Source organism: Cygnus olor, chromosome 2, assembly GCF_009769625.2.
Source record: "Cygnus olor isolate bCygOlo1 chromosome 2, bCygOlo1.pri.v2, whole genome shotgun sequence".
NCBI classification, from domain to species: Eukaryota; Metazoa; Chordata; class Aves; order Anseriformes; family Anatidae; genus Cygnus; species Cygnus olor.
The window spans coordinates 111,088,958-111,112,816 of record NC_049170.1 but is presented as its reverse complement, the minus strand read 5'-3'; the positions used below and the strand labels follow the sequence as shown (position 1 = coordinate 111,112,816).

The window sequence follows — 23,859 nt, the reverse complement described above, 5'->3', positions numbered from 1 at the left end:
TTTCAAAGCAATGTGACCATCCGCAGGCTGCTGGATGTGTGTGTATCCTAAAACTCCCTGGTTTAGTTTTAGTATCCTAAAGCTCCCTGGTTTAGAACAATTCCAAGCAATGTAGCTCCAACATACGCAGCCCTCTCCTGCCCAGCAGTGAGTTTCGCACTGTGCTATTCAGAAGTGGCACACCAGCTAAGCATGAAAGCTGTTCAACACCAGTTAGCAACAGCTTTTTTATCCATTTAAGTGTCAACAATGGAAAACCACAGAAGAGAATGTTTCAGCCAACAAATGCTTCAAAAGGAAGGAGATTCACCCTCTTCTCCACACCCTTTGCTTTTTAAACCCAGTGTTTCCCTGCATGGCACACTTTGCACTTGGATATGGCTTTCCATCTGTAAATCAGGAGGTCCAAGCCCATGTGGCCCTCAGGCTAGCAGGACTGGGGTGCAAAACCACATCAACCCCCAGGGAGCAAGGGAGTGAGGTGGTCCAGCACCAAGGCTGGTGTGACAGCCCCACTGGGGCTGCTGGGCATGTCCAGAGCAGCCCAAACCCTAGGAGAGGCTTGGTCTGACCCTTTTGGCTAGAAGCTGTTCTTCACCAAGGGCTGTGTCCATCCCTTGGTCCTCACATCAGCTCCTGGGTTAAGGAGGCAGCCTCAGCCCTCTGGGTCTTACAGGCCAGAATTTCAGCGGGTGCACATCAGCATAGCTTCTCCACAAGAAGAAGGAGGAGCTATCCCACTTCACCCCAAAGGAAAATCTGGCTCGGGGAGGTGAAGACTCACGTCACAGCCATTCCATGGGGTGATGGTACCACTGGGCACGATGGTTGGGCATCCCAGTATGGCAGTGCTGCTGACGTAGCTGGAAAACACACACAGCATCAAGTCTTGCTCACATATGCGAAGCAATGCAGAGGATTGGCCCTCAAAGCCAAGCAGAGGTTTTCTGCTCCCCTCAGTAGCTCTTAGTGGTCATCCTTTTTTCAGCACCTTCAGTTTTTGCTGCCCTTCAGACTTCACCTCCAGAGGGTGACAGAGGACACGCCAGGGCTCTGCCACACCATTTGCAAATTTTTGCATACACAGGAAACCTGACTTTGACCCGTTAGCTATGGTGTGAAGGCCAAGCAAAACCATGGCAGTCCTCACAAGGTTCGGAACCAGTTCCCTAGGCTACCATCAGAAAAAACATCTCATGTGCACTTGTGTGAGTAGATGCAGGACCCTAGTTTTACATACCACTATAAGGCATAGAGAGGGGAGCTATAGGAATGCCACACACCACACAGACTTAGCCAGACGGAGCAGATACTTCAATGTGGGAACATCGCTGCAGCCATCAGGCATGCTGCCTCTATCAGGTACATCTCCATAGCTTTTAATACAGCTCAACAACTGTGGCTGAGACAAAGGAGAAGGCACAGTGTACAGAAAAAAAAAAAAAACACAAATGATACCCTTTTATTTGTAAAGCTCTGATGAAACAACTTTCCAAATGACATCCCATTTGAAAAACAATGGAAACCAACCTAACTATGCGTTAGCCACACTATACAGATTGCATCCTAAATTTTGAAGATGCCTAAATATCTCATGGAGTATATACATATGTATCAGTTAGGTAGTAAATTTTCATTGCAATTTGTTTCTTTCCAGCACATACTTATTCAATGGCAAAAAAAAGAAAAAAAAAGAAAAAAAAAAGAAAAACAAAAAATAAACAAACAAAAAAACAACAACCTGGGGATGCATTTGCTTTTTTTGTACAAAACTTATGAGCAAATGGCTACGGCAATTTTCCTGAGAGAAGGCTTGTTCTTTGAAACTCTTGCTTTAACAACTGGAAATACAGAAAGTGGATGTTTTTTTGTTGCACTAAAAAGCCTAAGGATGCCTAGTTAAGTTTTTCTTTTAAATTATTTACGTACCATTAAGTTAAAATGTTTACATTCATTCATTCGTATAAAAACCGTTGTTAAATCTTATGCAAATGATTTAACACTGATTGCTGCAACGCAAATTGCACTTCTTTAAAAAATTATTGTATATATGGAAGAAAAATATCTGATTGCTACCCTGTTTACAAATTTTGACTGACTCTATACAGTTCAGCCGCAAAATATGAACTTTCATAAACCTCAGTCACAGTGTACTTCAAAAGTTATAATGCAGTCTTGCAAAGTGAGTAAATATCTTAAAACAACAACAAAATCTCCTTAACCCCGTGAGGCTTGTACCAAAGGCTGTGATTTCCTCCCCGGGTGTAGCTGGGCTCTGGCACAGAGGAGCAGAGCAACGCGGGCGCTGGCATTGGAGGGTGCAGGACAGATGAAGACGTCAAATGTCCAGTTCGGGGCGCCTGTGCTGACTCAAGCAGTACGTACATGCTTCCAGCGCTCTTCAGAAAGTATCTGGCTATGTCTAATGACTCAAGCCTCTGCTACTCCCTCCCCAATGCTGATGGCATCCATCAGTTCTTGGGGGAGAAGGTGATAAGAGAGTGAAAACAAATATACAATCAGAAAGGCAGCACTGCTGTGTGAGTTGAGGATGTAATTCTGGAATCTATCGATAGTTCTAAGTTTCTTTTTTTTTTCCCATTTTCTTTTTTTCTTTTTTTTTTAGGTGTGTAAGGCTGCATTAGCTATCCCCCGGTGGGCATTTGCTTTCCCTATAGTTTTCTTGCATAGATGAGGAACAGGATGCTTCAGCAGAGCCTCTTTGGGAGGGCTGGAAGCCGCCTCTGCCACCAAGGCACGGAAACAAATTCAGAGGAGCGTCCCTTGCCAGCACTCTCGCTGCTGCCACTGCCGCTCCAGAGAAAAAGAAACCCCGCGCGGATGTCTGGGGGCTGCCACACAGCTCCAGGATCCAGCTTGGCTGGCACCGGGTCACGCCAGAGCCAGAGCACACCAGGGATCCTGTCTCACGGACGCTGTCACCTCGGCTGTGGAGGTCAGGCTGACTCCTGTGTACAGCCCGTCTTGACCTGAATACTTAAGGTTGCTGCTTTCAGGACTGGTGCTCTCTCCTGGGCCAGACATCACTGACGAGCTCGCCTGCAGAGGGAAAAAAAATGGAGATTTTGCTGAGCAGATGAGCTTTGCACGCACTGCTTTCCTGGGTGTTTGTCAAAAGCCAGGTTTGTGCCCCACTCTTGGGATCACACAGAATAACAGCATGGCTGAGGTTGGTAGGGACCTCCGGAGATCACCTGCTCCAACCCCTGATCCAGCAGGGCCACCCAGAGCAGGGTGCCCAGGACCACATCCAGGTGACTTTCAAAGATCTCCAAGGAGGAGACACCACAGCCTCTCTGGGCAACCTCCCACTGCCTCTCTCCAAACCCCAGGTGGGGTGGCACCTATATTTTTGCTCTGCTGGTGGGAGAAGCCCCTTTTATCTCAAGAGGAGAAGAACTACGCCTCTGAATGAGGAGCATGTTTGCTCTGTACCACAAGCCACCACCTACACTCCTGAGACAAAGCACAGAGAAGCCCTGGTAGGCATGAAGCTGAAACTCTGACCAGCACTGTAATCAGCCCATTTATTTTAACAGAGAAACGGGGAGTTGCAAAGACAAAGAAACAATCATTTTTTCCATGAGGCTGAGCAGATCCACTAAAGAGGAAAAATTTGCAGTGCCAGACAGAGAAGGGGCAACATTTTCACCTGATAAAGGAAATGTTTAAGAGCTGACTTCATGCAAAATTAACTCTTGGATATGTCAACTTTAAAACCTTAATTTACTTGTTAATGGATAGTCTTCGGACAAGATTCCTTAAAAAGAAGAAGAAGAAAAAAAGACTATCCTAAACTGTGACTGCAGAAGCTTCCTGCCTGCTGTTTAAGTGAAAAGTATACATATTTAATCATTTTACTAGAGTAGAGCTCTTGGCTGTCCTGGAGTCATGCCAAGCTAGCAGTTCGTACATAGGAAAAGCGGGGCTTCGCTTATCCAAAGGCAATTTCCAAGCGGCACTTTGTGGAGTTTTTTGCCATGCTTAACCCAGCTGAAACCTGACCTTCTGAAGGAGATACTCCTTGCCAGTGGTCACTTCTGTCTGAAACAACCTGGAGGCAAATATTTTCTTTACCTTTTATTAAAATGGCTGATGACTGCTATTCTTGCACCCAGTCATCAACCAGGACCCCATTTTCTCAGCTGCTACCCAAAAATGCAGACAGTGAAAAAAAAAACAACACCGCTTCCCCCAAAGACAGCAAAAATGGCTATAATCTGAAAAAAATATGTTTTATGTTATCCCTCTATCAGATACACAACTGCTGTTCAGTAACAACTGATCTCTGTAGGCTCTTTTTCTATGACTGCACAAATAATTCAGTAAGGCAGAATTCATGCAAAATTTTGGGTCCATTTCTGGGTCTCATATCAACCTAGATTTTTAACAATGCTTTTTACAAATTCTGATACATCAGGTGGACTCCTTTTGGCACACAAGGCCTGATTTTTAACAGATTGATTCTCCCCACACTGAAAGAAGGGTTTCAATTACAGTCAAACGGTGTTTGCTCAACTTGAGCTGAAAACACCGGGAGCTGCTCTGAAAGGTTCCCAGTTGTCCATATTTGCCGCTGCTGTTCCGGTAGGCAAATATCTTATCTCTGCCTTTTTTTTTTTTCCGGGCTCGGAAAGTGTAGTTCGCCCTTTTCCTGATTCAGCCCCACAAAGGTGAGGCTCAGTGCTGTGCCGTTTCCATGCCTGGTTATCAGCCACCCCTCCCTCCGGCACCCCAGAAGGGAGGACGTGGAGGCACGTCCTGTTTGAAGGCCGCCCATCCCTGCCCAAACGAGGCCGGATCCTGGCTCCATCGAGCCAGCGCAGGCAGGACCTGGGCCGGACTGCTGGGCCTGGAAACCCCACCCCAGTAACGTCATGACAAATCCAGTCAGCTCGGGCAGCTCCCAAAGTGAGACATGGAAAACAAACTCATGGGAAGGAGGTGGATGAATCACTGAGTTAGGCGACCCAAGCCTGCCTGCCTCTGCTGTTACTGCTCTGGCTTTGACGGGGGAAAGGCAGCAGAAGTTACAGTTGGCTATTAGAGGACATGTCAGCTGGAATAAATAAGCTGAACAATGCTGAAGTCAAGGGGCTATTCTAATTCACAACGGCTGGCTCTATCAATAAAAAAGTAATGGATTTATTGTTATTGCTGATATCTGATAACAAGACAGATAATCAACTGGAGCTCATCCTCCTGAGGAAAAAAAAAAAAAAAAAGAATGAAATCCTTTGGGAAGAGCTTGCCTCCCAGACAAACAGAAGAGGTTTGAACCTGTTATCTGCAAAGGTGGTTTAAGGATCCCACCTTTTTTCTACTCAAAGCAGCCAGAGCTGGACATGGGTCTGCCCCCCAGGCAAGCTGTCTGGTTCAGAGGTGGCCTTGCTGTGGAGGACGTGCCCACGACGCTCATGGGGAGACCTCAGATGAAGCCGCAGAGGGATTTAGACACTTACTTCCTCCCCACTCCTGCAGGCCCAGACCAGAAATGGGCCGCTTGGCCCAGCACAGAGGGAACATCTCCATCTGAAGGCCTCCTGCTTTATTCCACCCACTTCTTCCTGCATGGAGACCAGGGAGAGGGGAGGAGTGCCCACCCTGGCCTCCCCCTAGGCCTCCGTGCCGAGAGGCAAAAGCTCCGGTCAAGAAGTTGTGCTGGTGTCTGGAGGGGGTGGCTAAGGGCCTTGGTCTGGACCTTTGCACCATCAGTTAGACCTTTGCTCCACCTGCTTCGAAGGTTCAAAATGCTCCACGCATTTTGGACTGTACCACATCTGTAGTAAACTGAGCCTCAGTTGATAAACTGCTCCCTTCCTCTTCTATTAGCCTAGTTTAGCTTTGCTACACTTAGACGATAATTGTGGTCAGCTGAGACACACTTGCAAAAACATCTTTCACATATAATGTATTTTGGCAAACAGCAGAGAAGGCCTTAATTTTCCAGTCTCAGGCTCCCCTTGGTAACTGCCATCCCCACTAAGAGTGCTTTCTCCAAATGTCGTCACTCCCTGGTTTCTGAAGAACAGGTCTCAGTACTGCAAATCCACATTTTTTTCTTGATTTAGTGACCCCCTGACTACAGAAAGCTGTAATTTCTTGCTGGTCCAATTGATCCTTTTGTTTATATTGCAGATGTGTAAGTTTACATATCTTCTAATCTCTCCTTTGTATTATAGCAACATAAATCTGTGGTTAATACTTCATTAATTTCCTAAGGGAGGCAACTTCCAGCATGGCTTGGGAAAGCTGATGACCCCACTGCTGTCGAGGGCTGTGTGAGTAATTGGCTTTATTGTTTTGGCAATAAAACTAAACAAAGCAAAATGTATGTGTCTATATGCATACATAAGGTCTGGGTAGTACCAAAAATACTCCTTTTCCTTGGTTTTCCCTGCTGAAACAAAAAATAAATTGCCTTTTTCCATTTGATTAAAAAAATAAATTAAATTTAAAAATGCTTTCTTTTGAATACATGTACACACAGCTAGGAAAATGAATGACTGAATTTATGAAACTGACTGGGGAGAGGAAAGCAACATCCTACTTTGTCCAGGAGTGAGGAATAATGCAGAAGCGGTAGGAGACCTAGATCCATTTCCGTTCCCGGTCAGAGGAGATTTAAACTGGCGTATCACATCTCCCAGCATAATGCCCTGACTACCAGACTATTTGATATTTGAGGTTGCCATGTTCCTCATGCCTCTTGTTGATCTTATTCCACCTGGTTTAGATAAATATTTAGTCATACCAGGACTGAGGCACTGTGTTCCCATTTTCCAGGTGAAAGTCCTAACAACCTTGCTAGTGAGGCTTTCTCGTGGAAACTTTGTCCCAGCAGCTACTGAATTATTATATCCCAACTGAAATCTTATCATCAGATAGTCTGAAGGACCCTTGGACATTCAGCTTTCCAATAGCCAGGTGGTTAGGAATTTTTTTTTTAAGAGGTTGAGTCTATGGGTTCATCCACACTCCGGGAGATTCTATACGCAGGCTGGTTCCCCCATCGCCTCCTTCAGTCCTACCGATCTTCTGCCTAGAAGGGAGCAAATGTCTCTAACAACCTCATGATTCCTCTTCTGAAAACGAAATAAAGCAAACGCACAAGAAGCTATTCCGTGAATTCAGCCCAGATTGTTAGTCATCTGGGGGACAGCTAGAACTGTACGTTTCCCCTAGCTCCTCACCTGCTAAGGCTGTTTCCTTCAGCTCTCCCCCTTTCCATACTACAACACTGAAGAGCCAGTCCTGAACCACTTCTAAAGATCAGCCTCCAAAGGAAGTAAACACGTTTTACCTGCAAGACCACTGTCCTAAGTTATTCTACAGTTTTTCTGTGGTGTGTGGTTACGGTCCTTTTGAGACAGCTCCGAATCAGAGGCAAAGGGTGCAGTAGAGTCCTCTGAAAGAGAAGCTGCTCCGGTGCTGGTGAGCCTTTACTGACATCAGCTCTGGCTCAAAGAGTCTCCATGCCCTGCCATGAAAAGCAGATTTTACAGCAGTTTTCATTCTGCCTTTTATCCTAATAAGGGAACAAACCCTTCTGGTAATCACACCAGCTGGAGCCCCTGCATGGAAATGTATGGGTGTGCACTAAAGACTATGCCCTTCGTTTAGCAAATTATTCCACGTAGTTTTTCTCTGTACAGTTTCAGCAGCATCAAAGGGAGAGCAGGTATAGATGCAGATGCAGGCTGCCTGAAACTTTCAAATCTTCTTTTTATGGGGATGTAAGGCAACTTCATATATCATGTAGCTGGACCTTTTCCATATTAGTAACACAGGACACCCAGTACTTATACTGCTTAGGAAAACTGAAATGGGCCTAAATCCTAGATCCAGATGTGAATTTGGCAAATAGCCCCTTTACAATGGGACAACGAAACATGCACGATCCAAACACTTCTACATTTTGGGATGTTTGAAATCAACTTTGCACCCATAGCAATTCATTAATCATATCTTTTAAATGTTTAAACTTCAGCTAGAGCATAAAATCAACATTTAAGGTTCTCACTAATTTGTCTCAAAATTGGCATCGTATAAAATTCCCTTCATGAAATGGATAGTCTCAAAGACATTTTGGTGAGTAATTGCTGCCCTTCTCTTTTTCTGCCCTCCCCTCTTTATTTTACTTTGAAAGAGATAAAGAAAGGTAGGGCAAAAAGTGAGTATTACTGACACAAATGAATTCTGCTGAATTTCATTTCCATTAGATTTCTACATAACTAGAAGCTCTTTTGGCAGCCTCCCACAACGGGCATAATAAATTACTTTTGTACCAGTAGAGGAATTCATTTTCTCTGTTTCATTTAGCAACAACATGGCTGTGAATTTCAGACAACAGTTTCTAAAACGTCATCATATTTTTCTGCCTAATGTCAATTTGGCATTTTTTCCCTCCTTACAGAAGAGCCAGAGAAGCAAAAAACAGAGTGAGACAACAACAAGTTGCCATGCCAGTTGTGTAACGCGTGGGGAATGGGCCAGGTATGTCCTCCAAACAGGTGCCTGTGTTTCAGCAACGTCACCCTTCTTTTTAAAGTGACTAAAGATTAGAGAGTCTGGATTCATCTATCCAGGGGTTTTTACCTCCTGACATGGCCTGGAGAAAATTATACTCCTTGTGCAAAGCCATTGCCTGGGCTAAGATTAAATACAAACCTTCAGGATATCAGTATGTCAACTCTAATGGCAAAGAAAAAAAATAATCAAGGAAAATAGAAGCCCAGTGTAGTGTCTGTGCTTGAGCATGTGATCAGATTAAAAGCTGTCGGGCTCTAAAATGCTGAATTCCCTTCCTTCCCGACAACTTCAAGGGGCCTTATGAGCCCTGAGCCTTCCCACAACATTGTAGCCCGCTGGCAAAGGTTCTGCTCCCCTCGCAGCTGGTGACCGCTTCCCAAATGATGCAGAGCGAGCCTCATCTGCCACCTCCCTGCTTTCAGCCTCCAGTCTCCCCTGTTGATGCTTGAGCATCATCCCTGCTGATGCTTGGGCACAACCAGGAGACCCAGCCTGTCTCCATCACATCCTTTTCCAGAAATTTTTACACACGAGAGGTACTTTGCAAGCGCTTTGTACATGCAGGGCAGATGTGATGGAGTCACAGTGGAGAAAAGGCTGCGAATGTCCTCTCCTAGGCTGATCATCTTTGGAAAAATCAAGGATGTCCTGGCACTGGGGGATGCCTTTATGTAATTAAGAGCAGCCTCAGGGTTTCTGTGCATTATTCTTATTTGCTAGCAGCACCAAACTAGCCCTTTGTCCTGGGAACCACCAACACCTGTCTTGTACTCACGCAACTCCCTCTGCCAAAATTATATCACAAACTGTGCCACTAAAATTATAACACAAAGATTGCTAATTTCACTTATAGGGAGAAGGGCTGCAGAAAGGAAGGCGGAAGTCAGCAAGCCAGAAAAGCAACGGTGCGGGGAAAACGGGATTTCACCTCTAAAGTCTCTCTTTCCAGAGCAGCACACAGCTGCACCTCTGGGGGTCGGGGTGGATTTTGGTTACAATTCTGTCCACTGTATAAATTGCACGACATTTCTCAGATCAGTAGGAAACCAAAGGGAAGGGCAGGGAAAGTTTTTCTGATTTTTTACCCTCTGATAATACTAGGATGAGAACCTAAAGCAACATATAAGGCCTCGCTGGGGGGACCCTGAACAGCTCACATTTTGGTTAATGTTTCTTTTTATTTCTGGTGTGACCCATTTATTTTATTGGACTGACAAGGTTTTCTCATGTCAAAGAGGAGCCCTGTTAATGATATCCTTGCCTGGCAGCATCAGAACCAAAAGCCCAGTGCCTCTGAAACTGGGTGGCCTTACCACCACACAAACAATCACATTTGCTAAAAACATTTTTTTTTCCCTTTCTACAATGAAACTTAGTATGTCATGAATTAAACTATTGAAAGGGATTTGGATGTGGGAATGCTGAGACATATTGAAAAATAGTCATTATAAACAATGTCTTTTTTTTTATTAATAAAGGAGTAGAGAAGGCCACGTTAGGAAAGCTTTTCAAAGAAATTATGTGGCAGATTGAAAGATTCAGAAGGCCAAAGAAGTGAGTGTGGATATGGGTATGTATAGCCAAATGGTTAGGAATTAATCTATATAAAGCTATGCAACTTTAACAGTAGTATTTGTTATCACATGTTCTAACTGAGTGAAGAAAGGCAGTGTGAGGTGGTTTGAGCGTATGATGTGAAATCAGGATCACAAACTCGGGAGCTCGGGGCCATGGGATGCTGAGCGCCCATCCCTGGAGGAGCCCCCTGCCAGCAGAGGGCTGATCCCCATGCACCTCAATCAGAACGGGTCCCCTGCCTGGTTTCAGCGAGGTCTGGAGCTGGGTGTAAGCACGTCTCAGTTCAGAAAGAAAGCCATTATGCTTCCCTCCAGGCAGCAGGATAAACCCTTATCAGACCATTTCAGAAAAAAAAAAAAAAAAAAAAGGGCACGTGTGCAATTGTTTCTTGAAAGAATCAATTGGTCATGATTTTTTTTTTCTCCCGAGGAAAACCTTTGAAAGAGAAGAAACTAAACACTTCAAAACAAAATGTCTTAACTTAATCATAAAAATTATATAGGTCTTAATTAAGGGGTTTGTAAAGTACTTCAGCTCCTCACTCTGTTTACAGCTATATGTGATATCCTCCGAAAATCTTGTTCCAGTATCAGCTAACAAAACTGGAAAGTTTGTTTAGATTATTGTTCTGCTAGATAAGATAAAAGCTGTGATAACACTGCACAGTGATCAGCCTGCTTACAAACACGGATGCTGTGTCAGTACTTACCCCTGAAGCTGACGGTTGTGTGCTTGGGGAAGCGTTTTTGCTACAGTCGTCTGAGTTTGTAGAAGACGTGGATGTTGGAGTCATAGGAACTGCAGTAGTACTGTTACCTGAAAGATCGGGATCTGGCATTAAAAACAAGAATTTTCCAGTGTGGGGGGGAAAAAAACAAACTCTTGCAGCTCAACTACCTTATCTTTTCATATTTACCAGAGCATGCCTTTGACTTATTTATGTTCTTAGGTTTTCGCTTCCTGGTTTGAATTCCTTCTTTTTTCATAGCAAGGGGTCGAGGAACCTGAAAAAATTAAATTTCCACACCAATCATAGAGTTGTACATGTGCTCTAATCACCAAAAGCCAAAACTAGAACATACAAGCAAATAATGATGTTGAGAATACACGTGAAATACACGTGAAATGAAGTCACGTATAGCAAGTCATTTTTCCTGTTTCACCGTAGCGATTCCAAAAACATTTGTATTTTATTTGGGCAAAGGAATGAGTTGTTTCAAGAGGAGTTTTGTCAGAATTAAAAAATTTAAAAAAAAAAAAAGGGAAATGTTTTTCTTGATGTAGTTTTTCCAACACCTCAGTCAGTCCACAAATTAACAGCACAATTTTTAGGAAAAAAAGGCATAATTTGGCCATAGGTCATATGAAATTAAATTGGACTGGGTGTACCTGATCCCCAATTCCTTTTTCCAGCCAGTTTCCAGATTATCTTTAGTGGTTCGTTTTGGAAAGCAAGAATGTGAATGGAGGAGAAAATTCTCCTCTTCCTGTGGACCAGCTATGCAAACTGGATTGTCCCCAGTGAGTGTGTTAGGACAGAAGCTTCGTGCCGTAATCAGCATAGCATCTGTTCCTATAAGCAGTTCTGCATACGATACAGCTTTTTGTATCCAAATTTCTGTTTGTAGAGAAAATGTGTTCAAAAATCAGCCTTGTGTTCTCTGTTATTACAACCATAATCGTTATACAGAAAACATTGGCTTAAAATGTATTTTAACTTTGTGATAACACCGGTTTGGAGAAATACAATTCAGCCATGTGCTTACTATCATTGTGATGTTTAAACCAGTGAAATAATTTACATTTTCTAGACCAAGTACCAACCAGTCCTAATGCCCTTGTTCCTCAGACACTTGTGCGTGGCTATAACCTAACCTACTGGGGCACAACAGGTTCCAAGTCTCACCCCAAACTTATTCCATTACATTCAAGTTATTTTCCTCCTGCATTATTGCGTGTCAAAGGCTGGAATCACATTTAAAGTTTTGCAGGAATGGCTGGAATTACATTTAAAATTTTGCTGTCGTGGCTATGTCTGTCCACACTATGAAAAACTGTCGTACTACAAGTCTAGTTTTTTTTCCATTGAAGAGCTGATTGAAATCACGGTGGCAAAAGGAGCTCTGCCACATAACCAGAGGCAGTTTCTTTGTACAAATCTGTACAAATTTGCAATTACAAACCCTTTCAGGCACTGACAAAACCATAGCTCACTAAAACGGGACAACCATTTTTCAACGACTAGAATTTTTCTGTGTTTTTTTTTGATTTTATACACCTTTATCATTTTTTAACTCTACAGTTCGAAACCACAAGACGAGACCATGAAAAGTTTCACCAGAAACTTTGCCCCAACCTTCAGGAAACCTGATGCCACCCGCACACAACACCCAAAGCCACCAGAGCTTTGGCGACAGAGCACCGAGAGCCTTGGGGACAGGGCACTGAGAGCCTTGGGGACCGAACACCCAAGTCTTGGGGAGAGAGCACCCAAGCCAAGCTGGAGGGGACTTTCTTACCCCGTGAAGCTTCATGTAGAGGCCACAGGCATTGCAGACGGGCTCACCCTCGGCGTTCCTGCGCCACAGGGTGGTGGTGGTGGTGTGGCAGTTGGCGCAGGACAGGCCGAGCCGCCTTGAGGAGGGCTGCAGGCAAGCAGAGGTAAAAACACAAGCGTAAACAAGCAGGCGGGAGAGGATGGTTTGTCTCTCTGCAGTTTACAGGAACAAGGCTTTAAAACTTGGGCTTGGACAAGGGAGAGGGGTCGAGGAGGGCTTTCAGAGGGGGAGAGCGCGTCAAAGAGCGTCATCTCCATGAAGAAACTTCCTTATCATCACACATTTTATCCTCATGCAAAAAACAACGCGCCTCGGGAACATGTTTTACAGAAGAGAGCTTTCCCTCGGCCCTCAGAAAAACTGGTGTGGGACAGCAAGGTTCACACTGCAAACAAGCCATTTATGACACTCTTCCGTGGAGTTTGGAGCCAAGGTGAAGCAACCTCGTATCAGAAATAACCGTATAACCCAGTGCTTTATGGCCGCAGGCTGTATATCATAAGTGAAGGCAGTCCTCATAAACATGTGAAATGAAGGTGAATGGGTTATAAAAGTTCCTGTAACAAGCGATCTCTTTTACGTTCATCACAAGCAAAGAATTCCAACTGCATCATAAATCTATTATTTTTCAAAGTATCGCATTGTCAAAAAAAAAAAAAAAAAGCACAACTAGCTCTGTGTCTGGCAGCTGAACAAGTTTACGTGGAAAAGTCAGTTTTAGACAATTGCATTAATCTTATTCTGCCTATAAAGTGCCCATAACTGAAATTACTGACTTGAGGGTACTGTGCCCTTCCTCTTGAATCATTTACTGCTGGGCTGTTAGACACAGCTCGGTCACCTTTGATACCACAGAGCTGCCTGCCACTTGGGAAACGGATGGAAATGTTTTAAGAATGAAGAATATTCCAGAGTAATAACCAAGTTTCTTGAATTTCGATGGGAAAGAGCTAGAGATTAAATATGATTTTTGTAACTTTGAATCAGTAATTCATTATTAATTGCACAACGAGAAAACCAGCCAAATGTAATATCGGCTGAAGTATATATTTCTTTAAAATCGAGTTCTCACAAAAACGGGATTTTTGATCTCATTATTAAATATGTACGTGCACAGTGTCCGAATTGCACTCCAAATTGTGCTCCTCGATTCAATACAAGTTTTACATGGACTGGGTAAAAAAAATTGGTCTTGACACAGAACATTGCATTTTCTTTCTTTGCAAATGAAATACCATCAGACATTTCACTCTGTTAAATCTTTCCCTTTTTTTTTTTTTTTTTTTTTTGTATGCAGTCTGGTCTAAATCTTCATATATTTTATTTCAATACCTTTCGCTCATTCCCGTAGCTAAACAAAAGTGAGGTTCTGGGCAAGTTTTGAAGCTAAAATGACTTTTCTGCCGCAGGAATTTTATCAGAAACTTCAGGGAAATCTAAACATGTTTAGCATTTTCAAAACATTTTCCCTTCTCACCTACATATTTCCAACGGCTTGAACACGCAGTCACATTTGATTTATAGCTATGGCCAGTACACTTGGTGCGGACTGTTGCACGGAACTATTTCAGAGTTATTCAGACGAGGTGTCGGGCTGAAATCAGGCCGCAGATTGACTGTGGTTCGGTCTTCTTACCCCTCACCCCCTTCCAAAAAGGGGAGGAACAGAGAAAGGCTGGGGCCAGGTATCGGCCGGCTCAAATCTGCGCTGGAGCCGAGCTCCAACGCTGCTCAGGGGCTGCAGACCTGTCTCCCTGCCGAGGAGGTAACACCTCCCCTGATGGGATTTAGGGGATGGCCAGATACAAAAAAACCTGGCACCCAGCGGCAATCAACTCCTGGTTTAATATTAAATGAAATGTTTAGGTTTAAGCAGACCTGGGCTGGGACCGCGAGCCCTTACTGTCTGCTCCGCTCGTTGCTTTTTGTTTTCCCCCGTAAGGGCACTAAATACAGACGGTTGTGAAATAAAGAACGGGACGTGTTTTAACGCTACGAAAATAGGGGCAGAGCAAGCAGCTGGCGTGACTGAAAGGGTCTTGAAGGGCTGATTGGTTTGATACGCTGTCTCCATACACAAGGGTCCAAACATCAGCTCGGATTATACCGGCGTGATTTATTGTGGCTCGCTCAGTAACAGCCATTACAGAGGAGAGTATTCTTTTTCTCCACTGACCTCCACCCAGATTTGCTAAACATAATGTGCAGTTCCCGCTTGTTAAATTTTCTCCTTGCCTATTCAGTGCCAGCCTGAGTTATAAACAGGGGGTTCTGGTTTGTACTATTTATTTCCCCCCCCTAGTTTTAGGAGTATATTTTTAGAAAAATTGTCGCTCATTTCTTAGGAGTAAAACAAAACAAAGGCTATTATCATTGTTTAAACAATTGGTTTTCTTTGAATTATATACAAAACTTGCTTACATTCCCAAGGATCGAGCTCTCAGCAAACAAAGCAGGTCTGGAGAAATTCCTAGCCCTCTGAACAAACACTTTCCAACCTTGATTTTTTTTTTCCCCCCTTTTGGAAACTTCCAACGTGAGCAGCACCAAATCCTTCCAAACCAGTGATACTTCCCCACTGACAGGGTCCACCAACCCCAAACAAAACCAAAACCCAGCCGCCCTGTGCCTGGCGTGTGGATTGTGGGGGGCAGGGGGTGATTTTGCCCACGCAGGGCCCAGAGGTGGCCCTGGAGGGTGGCTCTCACCCTAACCACGATGGCATTGCCCCCCAAATCCAACCACGAGCCCCGCTTTGGTTTTGCAGCCAGGGGGTCCCCATGCATAGGGGCTACAAGGGCGCTTGCCCAGCCCGTCTGTGCTAAATGGGGGACCCCAGTGCTGCAGCCCTCGCCCCCCCACGGCAGCCTGTGGGGCTGCCCCGCTCCTTCCCCACTCACCACTCTCTTCTGGGGCTTGATGAGGGGCCGGCTGAGGCCATTCATTTTGGTGTAGAGCCCGCAGGCGTTGCACAGGTAGTTGCCGGTGCCGTCTCTCCTCCACAGCGGGGTCTGGATGGAGCCGCAGTTGACGCACTCGCGGCTCTCGGACAGGTCCTCCAGCAGCTCTGGGGACAGGAGCAGAGGGGACAGGCGGTGGGACACGGCCTGGACAGCGGCACCGGGGGGCGCAGAGCCCCGCAGAGCCCCGCGGAGGAGCGCGGCCGAGCCCCGGGCGCTGCAGACCCGTCGGAAAAGCAACTCCCAGCAGCGACAGCAGCCCTCGGGTGATTTAAAAAAAAAAAAAAATCCTCTTTTTTATTTTTCCCCCCCCGAGGTGCGCCCGGAGGCTGCCGCCCCCCCAAAAGGCGACGGGGCCGGGAGCGCAGCGCAGCGCCCGCAGCCCTGCCCGGGGGGCTCCGGGGGGGTCCCTCCGACGGCTCCCGGCCCTCGAGTGGTTTGCCAAAACCGGCTGGCACCTGGGGGCCGGTGTGCAAAGGGAGAGAGGGTTTTGGAAATGGGGGTGGGTTGCTGGATATTTGCTCCGGGTCGAGGCCGGGCGAGGAGTTTTGCGGTAGGGGGTTCTCCTCGGAAGCGCTTTGCGAAGTGCTTAAACTTCGGGTTCAGGGAACGGCTGGGGACCTGAGCTGCTAAGGCAGCCACGGGGAGAGAGAGCTTCACTTGGTTGATTTGGTTAAATTCGACCCCGTTGTTAGGAAACGGAGGAAATGGAAAAATCTGGAGTATTCTGCCATCCTGCTCGGACAGCTACTAAGCACTGAAAAAAAAGGTCTACATGCACGGCAGAGAATAAGGAGAGCCCACATGCAAAAGCAAACACCTTCCCCCTCTGCCAATCCTTATATTCTCGTTCTGTCTCAACTCTCTCTATTTCGTGGAAAAAAAAAAATAATAATAATAATTAAAAAAAAGAAATACAAATTTCCCATGTAACGCGCCGCACTAAGCAGAAATAATTTGAAGGGAGCGCTGTGATTTCTGCAGCAGCTTTGGCGGTCAGGCTGGGAAAGCCTCTTATGGAGAGTGCATGATGTTTAAGGTCCCTTCCAGCCCAAACCATTCAACGATTCTAACCTCAGCTTCGTCGCCGAGTTTTGCTCCCTCCATCCCCTCCGCTACCTGCCTGAATTCAGCGTTTGGTTATTCTTTTCTCCTTCTCTTATTAGCTTTGCGGGCTGTAAAGCGAAAGGGAGCTCGTAAATGTCAAGCGGCTTTTGGTACGGGGCTCTGGTGGCACTTTGCTGTTACAGAGAAACGGCTCTTGGCCCGTGCCCACCACCTTACATTTCTCTCGTCCCTTCATTTGCAAATTATTGCAAGTTAAACGGGAATCAGAAACCGGCAGGGTCCAGAGAGCACAGTCCAAATTACGCTGTCAGCTTGTGGCTCTCAGCACATCACCAAGATTTATTAATCTTTGCACTAAAAGCGCCACTGACTACTGTAATCAGGAAAATGCTTAAGGTCTCAAGGACGCTGGAAGTTAAACAGTTATTTGTCTCTGCTATTTACTTGATAGCATTACCTTCGTGCCTACTGAAAGAAACCCTGCCGTGACAATGTTTCCCGGGCTTCTTTTTTTTTTTTTTTTTTTTTTTTTTTAAGTATTTTCCCCTTAACGCGTGAGAAATAGATTTATCTCGGAGGGCAGCAAAATAAAGCGCTCGTTATAGATAAATATTTAGCAACCCTTCGAGCAACGTCAAAGAAGCCGTATCAGGCCGTCTAAATATCTCGCTATCAAAATGCATCTGCCGGCCGCAGCAGCGACTTGCAGCCCCCGACCGCTGGCTTCGCTGCGGGGTTTCGTCCCCCAGGACCCAAAAAACCCACAGCCGAGGGGGCAGGGCAGTGGCATCCTAGAGCACAGGGGCTTGTTGCTGGAAACATAATCAGTGCTGCTATTATTCTGACAAAAGCGAGGCAGCGGGCATCCCCCGGCTCCTCTCTCCCGAAAAAAAAAAAAGTAATAATATATACTTCTTTTTTTTAGTTTCCCCCATCACCTAGCTTTCCATTGGAATTTGGGGAAATTGTGTTAAAAACTCGATTTTCCTGTCGGCTCTGCCCTCCCTCTCCCACCTCTGAAGCTGACCCTTCCCCTGTCCCCTTGTCACTGCAGCGAGCACCAAGCGGGTGGCTTCAGGAGCCCCAACCCGTCCCGTGGCACCGGGAGGGAAAGGGGAAACGGGATCGGAGAATTTTCGGCGACATTGCACTGAAAGGGAAAAATCACGGCGGGCGTAAATGCGCCTCGCTGGTGGGCAGCTTGTGATTAAAGTAAACGCTGCTCCAGTGCGTGCGTGTGGGTGTACATGCACATCTATACATGCCTATATAGGACCCCCTCACGTCTCTGTATTTACATACGTGTTTGCTACCTAAATATATTCTAGAGAATACCTTAATATACTTAATATACTTACTTAATATACTACCTTAATATATTCTAAAGAGCTACCTAAATATATTCTAAAGCTGAAGAGGCTGCAATAATCGTTAACCTTGCCGCCCGCCGCTACATCGCTGCAGCTCGGCCGCCACTCTACGCTGAGAACACCGACACCGCGAGTTTCCCTCCCTCGGAATAAAAAGGTGACAACACCTCTGAAGCGAAAGCAAAATTCCCTCGGGACGGTGCCGCGTTTTAGCCAGCAAGATTTTAACGGGGTTTCTCGTTCCTGTCAGTGGAGCGGGGTCGATTTGTTTTTATTTTTTTTTAAATTATTATTATTATTTTTAAATCCTTTTTAAACGAAGCAACGGAGTGGATGGCGGATTCAATAAATAATCGCACATGGGCTGAGCGAGCCCGGCAGCTTCCCCGAGAGCTTCAGCACCGAAAAACCCGCAGCGAATCAATCCTTCACCAGATTCCCCTATTTAGGGGCAAGCAGAAAAGCACCAAACCGGGGAAACCCTTACGGCCGGCGACTCGCTGGGTGGACACCCCCGAAAAATAAAAGGAAAAAGAAAGCCAAAGCAGCGCAGAAGCCGCTCCCGTGTCCCGCCACGGGCACGCGTGGGTCTCGTCCCGTCGCCCTGCCCGTCCCATCCCCTTGCCCGCCCCGTCCCACGTCCGCCCCGTCCCGTGCCGTCCCCCCCCGTCCCCCCGCTCCGTCCCGGCTCCTACCTGCGCTGGGGGCCCGGACGGGGATGGGGGCGGCCCGGCCCTGCAGGCAGTGCAGCATGGAGTTCTCGAAGGGCGCCGTGGGCCAGGCGGGGGTGAGCTGCGGCCCCACGTAGGACGTGTAGGGCGCCGGGTAGGAGCCGTTGAGGGGCCGAGCCAGCGGGCTGTACTGGTCCCGGGCGCCCAGGCTGTTGCCGTAGGCTCCGGGCTCCCTGGAAGCCCCGTTGGCCACCGGAGGGCTGGGCGAGTAGGGGAAGCGGCCCGAGGGGTGCGAGCCGCCGCCGGCTCCGTACGAGGGGCTCTCGGCCGCCGGCTGCGACCAGACGGCGTGGCCGCCCCCCGGGTGGCTGGGCTGAGCCGCCCCGCTGCCCTGCAGGTAGGGCAGCGTGGGCAGCATGGAGCCCACGCGGGTCGTGGGCACGTAGACGGGCGAGCCGGGCGAGGAGTGCATGAAGCCGCCCGGGGATCCGTCGTAGGGCGCGGGGCCCTGCGCGGCCGAGATGGCCAAGGTCTGGTACATCTCCTCGGGCTGCTCGGAGCCGGCGGCGCTGGGCTTGGCGCCGCGGCTGGCCCAGATCAGCTTGGTGGCTCGCTCGAAATCCGCCAGGAGCAGGACGTCCTCCCAGCCGGGCGGGCCGGCGGGCTGCGGGACCCCCGAGGGCAGCGACGGGGCGAGCGGCGGGGCGGGCCGGGGGCCGCCGTCGGGAGTCTCGGAGGAGCTGCGCTCGCCCTGGGAGCCGCCGCAGGAGGAGGAGGAGGAGGAGGAGGAGGAGGAGGAAGGCGAAGGAGGAGACGGGCCCGGCTCGCTGGCCGCGAAGGGGCAGGAGGAAGCGCCGGAGTCCGCAGCGCCCCGCTTCAGCACGCACCAGCCGCCTTCAGCCACGGCCATCCAGGTCCCCTTCTAGCCGCTGGGTGGGGATGGGGAAGGGAGGAGGGCAGGGGGAGGAGGGAGGGAGGGAGGGAGGGAGGGAGGGAGGGGAGGGGAGGGGAGGGGGGTCCGCAGGGCAGGGCGGGGAGGGAGGGCACAAAAGAGTAGGGAGGGAGGGGGGAGAAATAATAACAACAAAGTTAGCGAGCGGGACAGCCGCTCTCCCTCCCGCAACGAGGCTCAGCGGGGACCCTCCAGGCACCCCATGGCTCACATCGCCCCATCGCTGCCCCCCCGTCCCCACCGGGCTCGGGAGGAGGGAGTGGGGACAAGGGGGGGTGGGCAGAGGGACGTGTCCCCTGCCTTGGCCGCCGCCGCTGCCCTTGTTGTTGTTAGCGCTGCCTCAATGAATGAGTCATTTGACTCGGTTCCACCGAGAAAACAATTAGCAGGGCGATCCCTTGAAGGGTGCTTCTCCGGAGGGAGACGGGAGCTTCTCCGCCGGGAGCCCCCGCTCTTTTGCTCGTTTCCAGCCCAAGGTCACGGAAAGGAGGAGGAGGAGGAGGAGGAGGAGGGGGAGGAGGAGGAGGAGGAGGAGGAGGAGGAGGGGAAGGCACCCGGGAGCCGGGGGATGCGCAGGGGCCGGGCCCCGACGTGTGCGCGGCGGGGATGGGGCCGGGATGGGGTCCGGGCTGAGGGTGCTGTGCACGGGGCAGGAGCCGGTGCCAGCGGGACGGCCCCGATCCCCAGCAGGTCCTTTTGGGGTCGGCACCGTCCCGCCGCCAGCCGGACACCGCTGGCATCCCGGGGCCGCCGGCGCACGGGCACCCGCGGCGCTTCGGGGGGAAGGAGCAGAAAGGGAAAGGGGACCCCGAGAGGTGACAGCGAGCAAAGCCTCCGGTGGGGGTCCCCTCCCTCAGCCCACCGAGATAACCGCCCCCCGAACCGCGCAGCGCGCCCGGCCCCACGCAACCCCCCCCCGGCAGACAGGCACGGGACGCCTCTCTCTATCCCCCTGCGAGATAACGGGCAGATAGATAAGGGCCGGCCAGATAAGGGCTGCAACCACCGGCATCGGATGTTTGCCCACCGGGGTTCCCCGGGGCTCCCCCGGCCGGGCGCAGCTCGGCTCCCCTCGGCGGCCGGCCCCGGGGTGGGATGGGGGGGGGGGGGGGGGGGGGGGGCGAGATGGGGCCGGGGAAAGTCGGGGACAAGCGAGAAGGGCCGGGCCAAACCTGCTGCCGGTGGCCCTCATGGGGCCGGTTCCTCGGGAGGTAAATCCGGTGCCGAGGGGGGCGAGCGGCGGCGGCGAGTCCGGCGGCGGCGGCGGGCGGCTCGATGTATAAAAAGGAGAGAGGAGGAGGCGCCTCTCGCAGCCCTGCCGGAAAAGTGCAGGCAGCCGGCCCTGATTGGGCTCGGCCGGCCCTAAAACAAACACGGAGCTCCGCAGGGGTGCCAGGCCCGCCGGCGAGCCGGCCCGCGGCGCGGCCACGGCGGGGGAGGGCGCCCTGGAAGCCGCCCCGTCGAGGGGAGGGGGGGGACGGGGATGGGGACGGGGACACACGGCACGGGGACATGGGGGGGGCACCGCAGCGATGGGAAGAGGGCAGCGGCCCCCTGCCCGGGGGTCAGCGGAGGGGGCTCGTATAAATGATGATTATTATTTTAAACCACAATGAATGCCTCCCCCCCCCCCCCCCGCACCTCCCTCCCCTGTTTAGGGGAAATATTCACGTTTTCTTAGGGATTTTTTGTGCCCCGGAGGATGTGCGCTTGGCTCCCGCTGTAAGGGATCAGGTGAACGACCCCAAATCTCCCGATTTTTATAATCAGAGCTATCCGAGAGGAAAAAAACGTGGCTCCTCCTTGAGCTACCCCAGCCATCAGGTGAAGCCAAAGCCGGCCGTAGGATGTGGCCAAGCCAGCAGCAGGCGGTAGGCACTTTTCCGCTGTTTCTTTCTCATTCTTCCCTTTTTCTTCCCCCCACTCCAACCTCTCCCTTTAACCCCCCCCCCCCCCCCCCCCCCCATCCCTATCCTCTTATCTCAGCTGTGTACAAACTGATACGGCACTTAGCAGGAAAGTGACTGGAAATTAAAATAACTCGGTTCGCCAGAGGTTATCAGCTGGGTATCTGTCATCATCAGTCCCCACACAAAGACGCATCCGCGGCCAGGGCTGGCAGCAGAGCTCAGCCCGGGCTCGGCGGGGCCGCATCCAGCCCGGGACCCGGGCCCCGCTTCTCCTGGGGGGTCGCAAGGCAAAGGTGACCGGGGCAGGCGACGAGAGCGGCTGGGGGATGTCGCAGGGGGCAGCCAGCTGCTCCGCCGGCGCCTGGAGGTGGTGGTGGGGGGAGGGACGTGTCGCGACAGCGAGGCTTTATCGCGCGCCGTGATTGCGGGGATGTCGCGGCAGGGGGCGGGGAGGGGGACGAGCGGGTTCCTGGGGAGCCGGCTCCCCGTTGGACTGTGGGATTAAAGGCTGCTCACTTCTGGGTAAGGAACAGCGTTCCTCGGGTTGCCCTGCGTGGTCGAAAGGAAGATTGAAAGGACTTTTTATTTTATTTATTTTTTGACTTTTAGATGCATTTTCACGGGTGTAATTTTCAATAGAAAACCATGCGTCGTCTCGAAGCGCCCTGCGACACGAATTTGCCACTTAATTTATTTTTTTCCGTGTTTTCACCTAAATAATAAAAAATACGCTCCAGGAGCTGGGGAAGCGGCGGGTGAGGATGCAAACACCGCCTCGTCCCAGCCGGGCTGCTGCCGCACCCCATAACTGTGCTTTATTAATTAATAGTAATTGCAATTCTTTAATTTTCCCATTTAGAAAGCCCAGCTGGACTGGGACCAGCGTGGAAAACCACCCCCACGCGCCCCTTTCCCCTCCAGCCTGGCTCCTTCTCGTTTCAGCTCTGCCCCCGGGTCCAGCCCTCGGCTGCTCCCTCTTCGTGACGTCACCGCCTTCCCAAATCCCCGCGTGACGTCATTTTTCAGCCCGGGGCAAACGGCGGGGCGGTGGCACCAGGGCGGGATGCGCAATGGGGTGCGGGGATTTTGGGGCCGAGGGGAGCCCCGCAGGGGGATGCTCCGAGCCGGGAGGCACCCAGGGGAGCCGAGCCAGCAAGGAAGCATCGCTCCTGCCCGTCGTGGCCAAAAAGGGAAGGATGATTAAAAAAATAATAAAAGGGTTTGCATCCAATTAAGGCAAAGCCCCTCACGGCCACTTCAGCCTCCCAAAAAAGGGGTGGGGGAGAGCCGTCTGCAGGCGCTCCCTGCCCGCTTTTTCCCCGGCCCCCAGCTCGGTGCAGAGCCGGTCCCAGCACGGGGCAGCCCCGCACGGGGGTCACTTTGGGGACTGTCGCGGCGTGGAGCGAGTTCTCCCCCGAGCCGTGTTTATGTAACTTAATGTACTTCAGAAACTGCCGGGGAGTTTAGGCCGGGCTGATAAGGCTAGCGGGTATTGCAGGCGACGTGCCGGCAGCTTCCCCCCCCTCTGCTCTCGCTCCCTTATCCGAGCTCCTTAAAATACCCTTTTATCAAGGCCACCCCGTGATACGGAGTGTTTCCAGTCCCCGGCGGCTGTGACATTGAAGCGGGCTGAGCCACCGCCGCAGGCAGCGGCCCCGGATGGGTTACTTTTATTTTATTTTATTTTATTTTATTTTATTTTATTTTATTTTATTTTATTTTATTTTATTTTATTTCATTTCATTTCATTTCATTTCATTTCATTTCATTTCATTTTTGTATTTCATTTCATTTTTTCTTTTATTCATTTCATTTCATTTCATTTCATTTCATTTCATTTCATTTCACTTCACTTCACTTCACTTCATTTCATTTCACTTCACTTCACTTCACTTCACTTCACTTCACTCCGTTTCACTCCGTTTCACTCCGTTTCCTTTATTTTTTTTATTTGTCTTTTCCCCGAAACTCCCGCTGCGAGGCCGGCCTTCAGCCCCAGCCTTGCCCGCCGGCTGCAGGCGGCAGGATCCGGCCCTCCGGCTGCTCCCCGGCTCCGGGCAGCCTCCCCCGGACGGCGGAGAGGGGGAGATCCGGGGATCCTTTCCCCCCTGCAGCCGGTCGGCGGTCACCCCACCCGTGGGGTGATTTCCCCGGCGCCTTTCAAACCCCGACGCTCACACCAGCGGATTTTTTATGGGATAGGTGGCTGAGAGCGGGTTCCTTTCCTTTTTTTATTTTT

General features: G+C 49.7%; 1 protein-coding gene across 2 annotated transcripts; it reads right to left on the bottom strand.

Moving 5' to 3' along the window:
• Window positions 1-1,427: 1,427 nt before the first annotated feature.
• On the bottom strand, window positions 1,428-21,104 carry GATA6 (GATA binding protein 6). 2 transcript variants are annotated; one of them, XM_040547838.1, is made up of 7 exons: window positions 20,883-21,104; window positions 18,783-19,687; window positions 15,590-15,756; window positions 12,651-12,776; window positions 11,048-11,135; window positions 10,841-10,962; window positions 1,428-3,060 (listed from the first exon to the last, which is right to left on the bottom strand). In XM_040547838.1, exons 2-7 carry the CDS (start codon window positions 19,666-19,668, stop codon window positions 2,893-2,895), a joined length of 1,557 nt encoding a protein of 518 aa, XP_040403772.1. In that variant the 5' UTR covers window positions 19,669-19,687; window positions 20,883-21,104; the 3' UTR covers window positions 1,428-2,892. The 2 variants fall into 2 exon arrangements, with proteins under 2 accessions (XP_040403772.1, XP_040403773.1); XM_040547839.1 differs by having other exon boundaries at window positions 10,841-10,947; window positions 20,883-21,099.
• Window positions 21,105-23,859: the final 2,755 nt, after the last annotated feature.

Excerpts from the sequence above, each read along its gene's own strand:
- GATA6 (XM_040547838.1), bottom strand. The coding sequence starts at position 19,668 with ATGGCCGTGGCTGAAGGCGGCTGGTGCGTGCTGAAGCGGGGCGCTGCG. Across the intron at positions 12,777-15,589 it reads TCAAGCCCCAGAAGAGAGTG|CCCTCCTCAAGGCGGCTCGG; the intron begins GTGAGTGGGGAA and ends GCTTGCCTGCAG. Across the intron at positions 10,963-11,047 it reads TAAGTCAAAGGCATGCTCTG|ATCCCGATCTTTCAGGTAAC; the intron begins GTAAATATGAAA and ends TTTTAATGCCAG.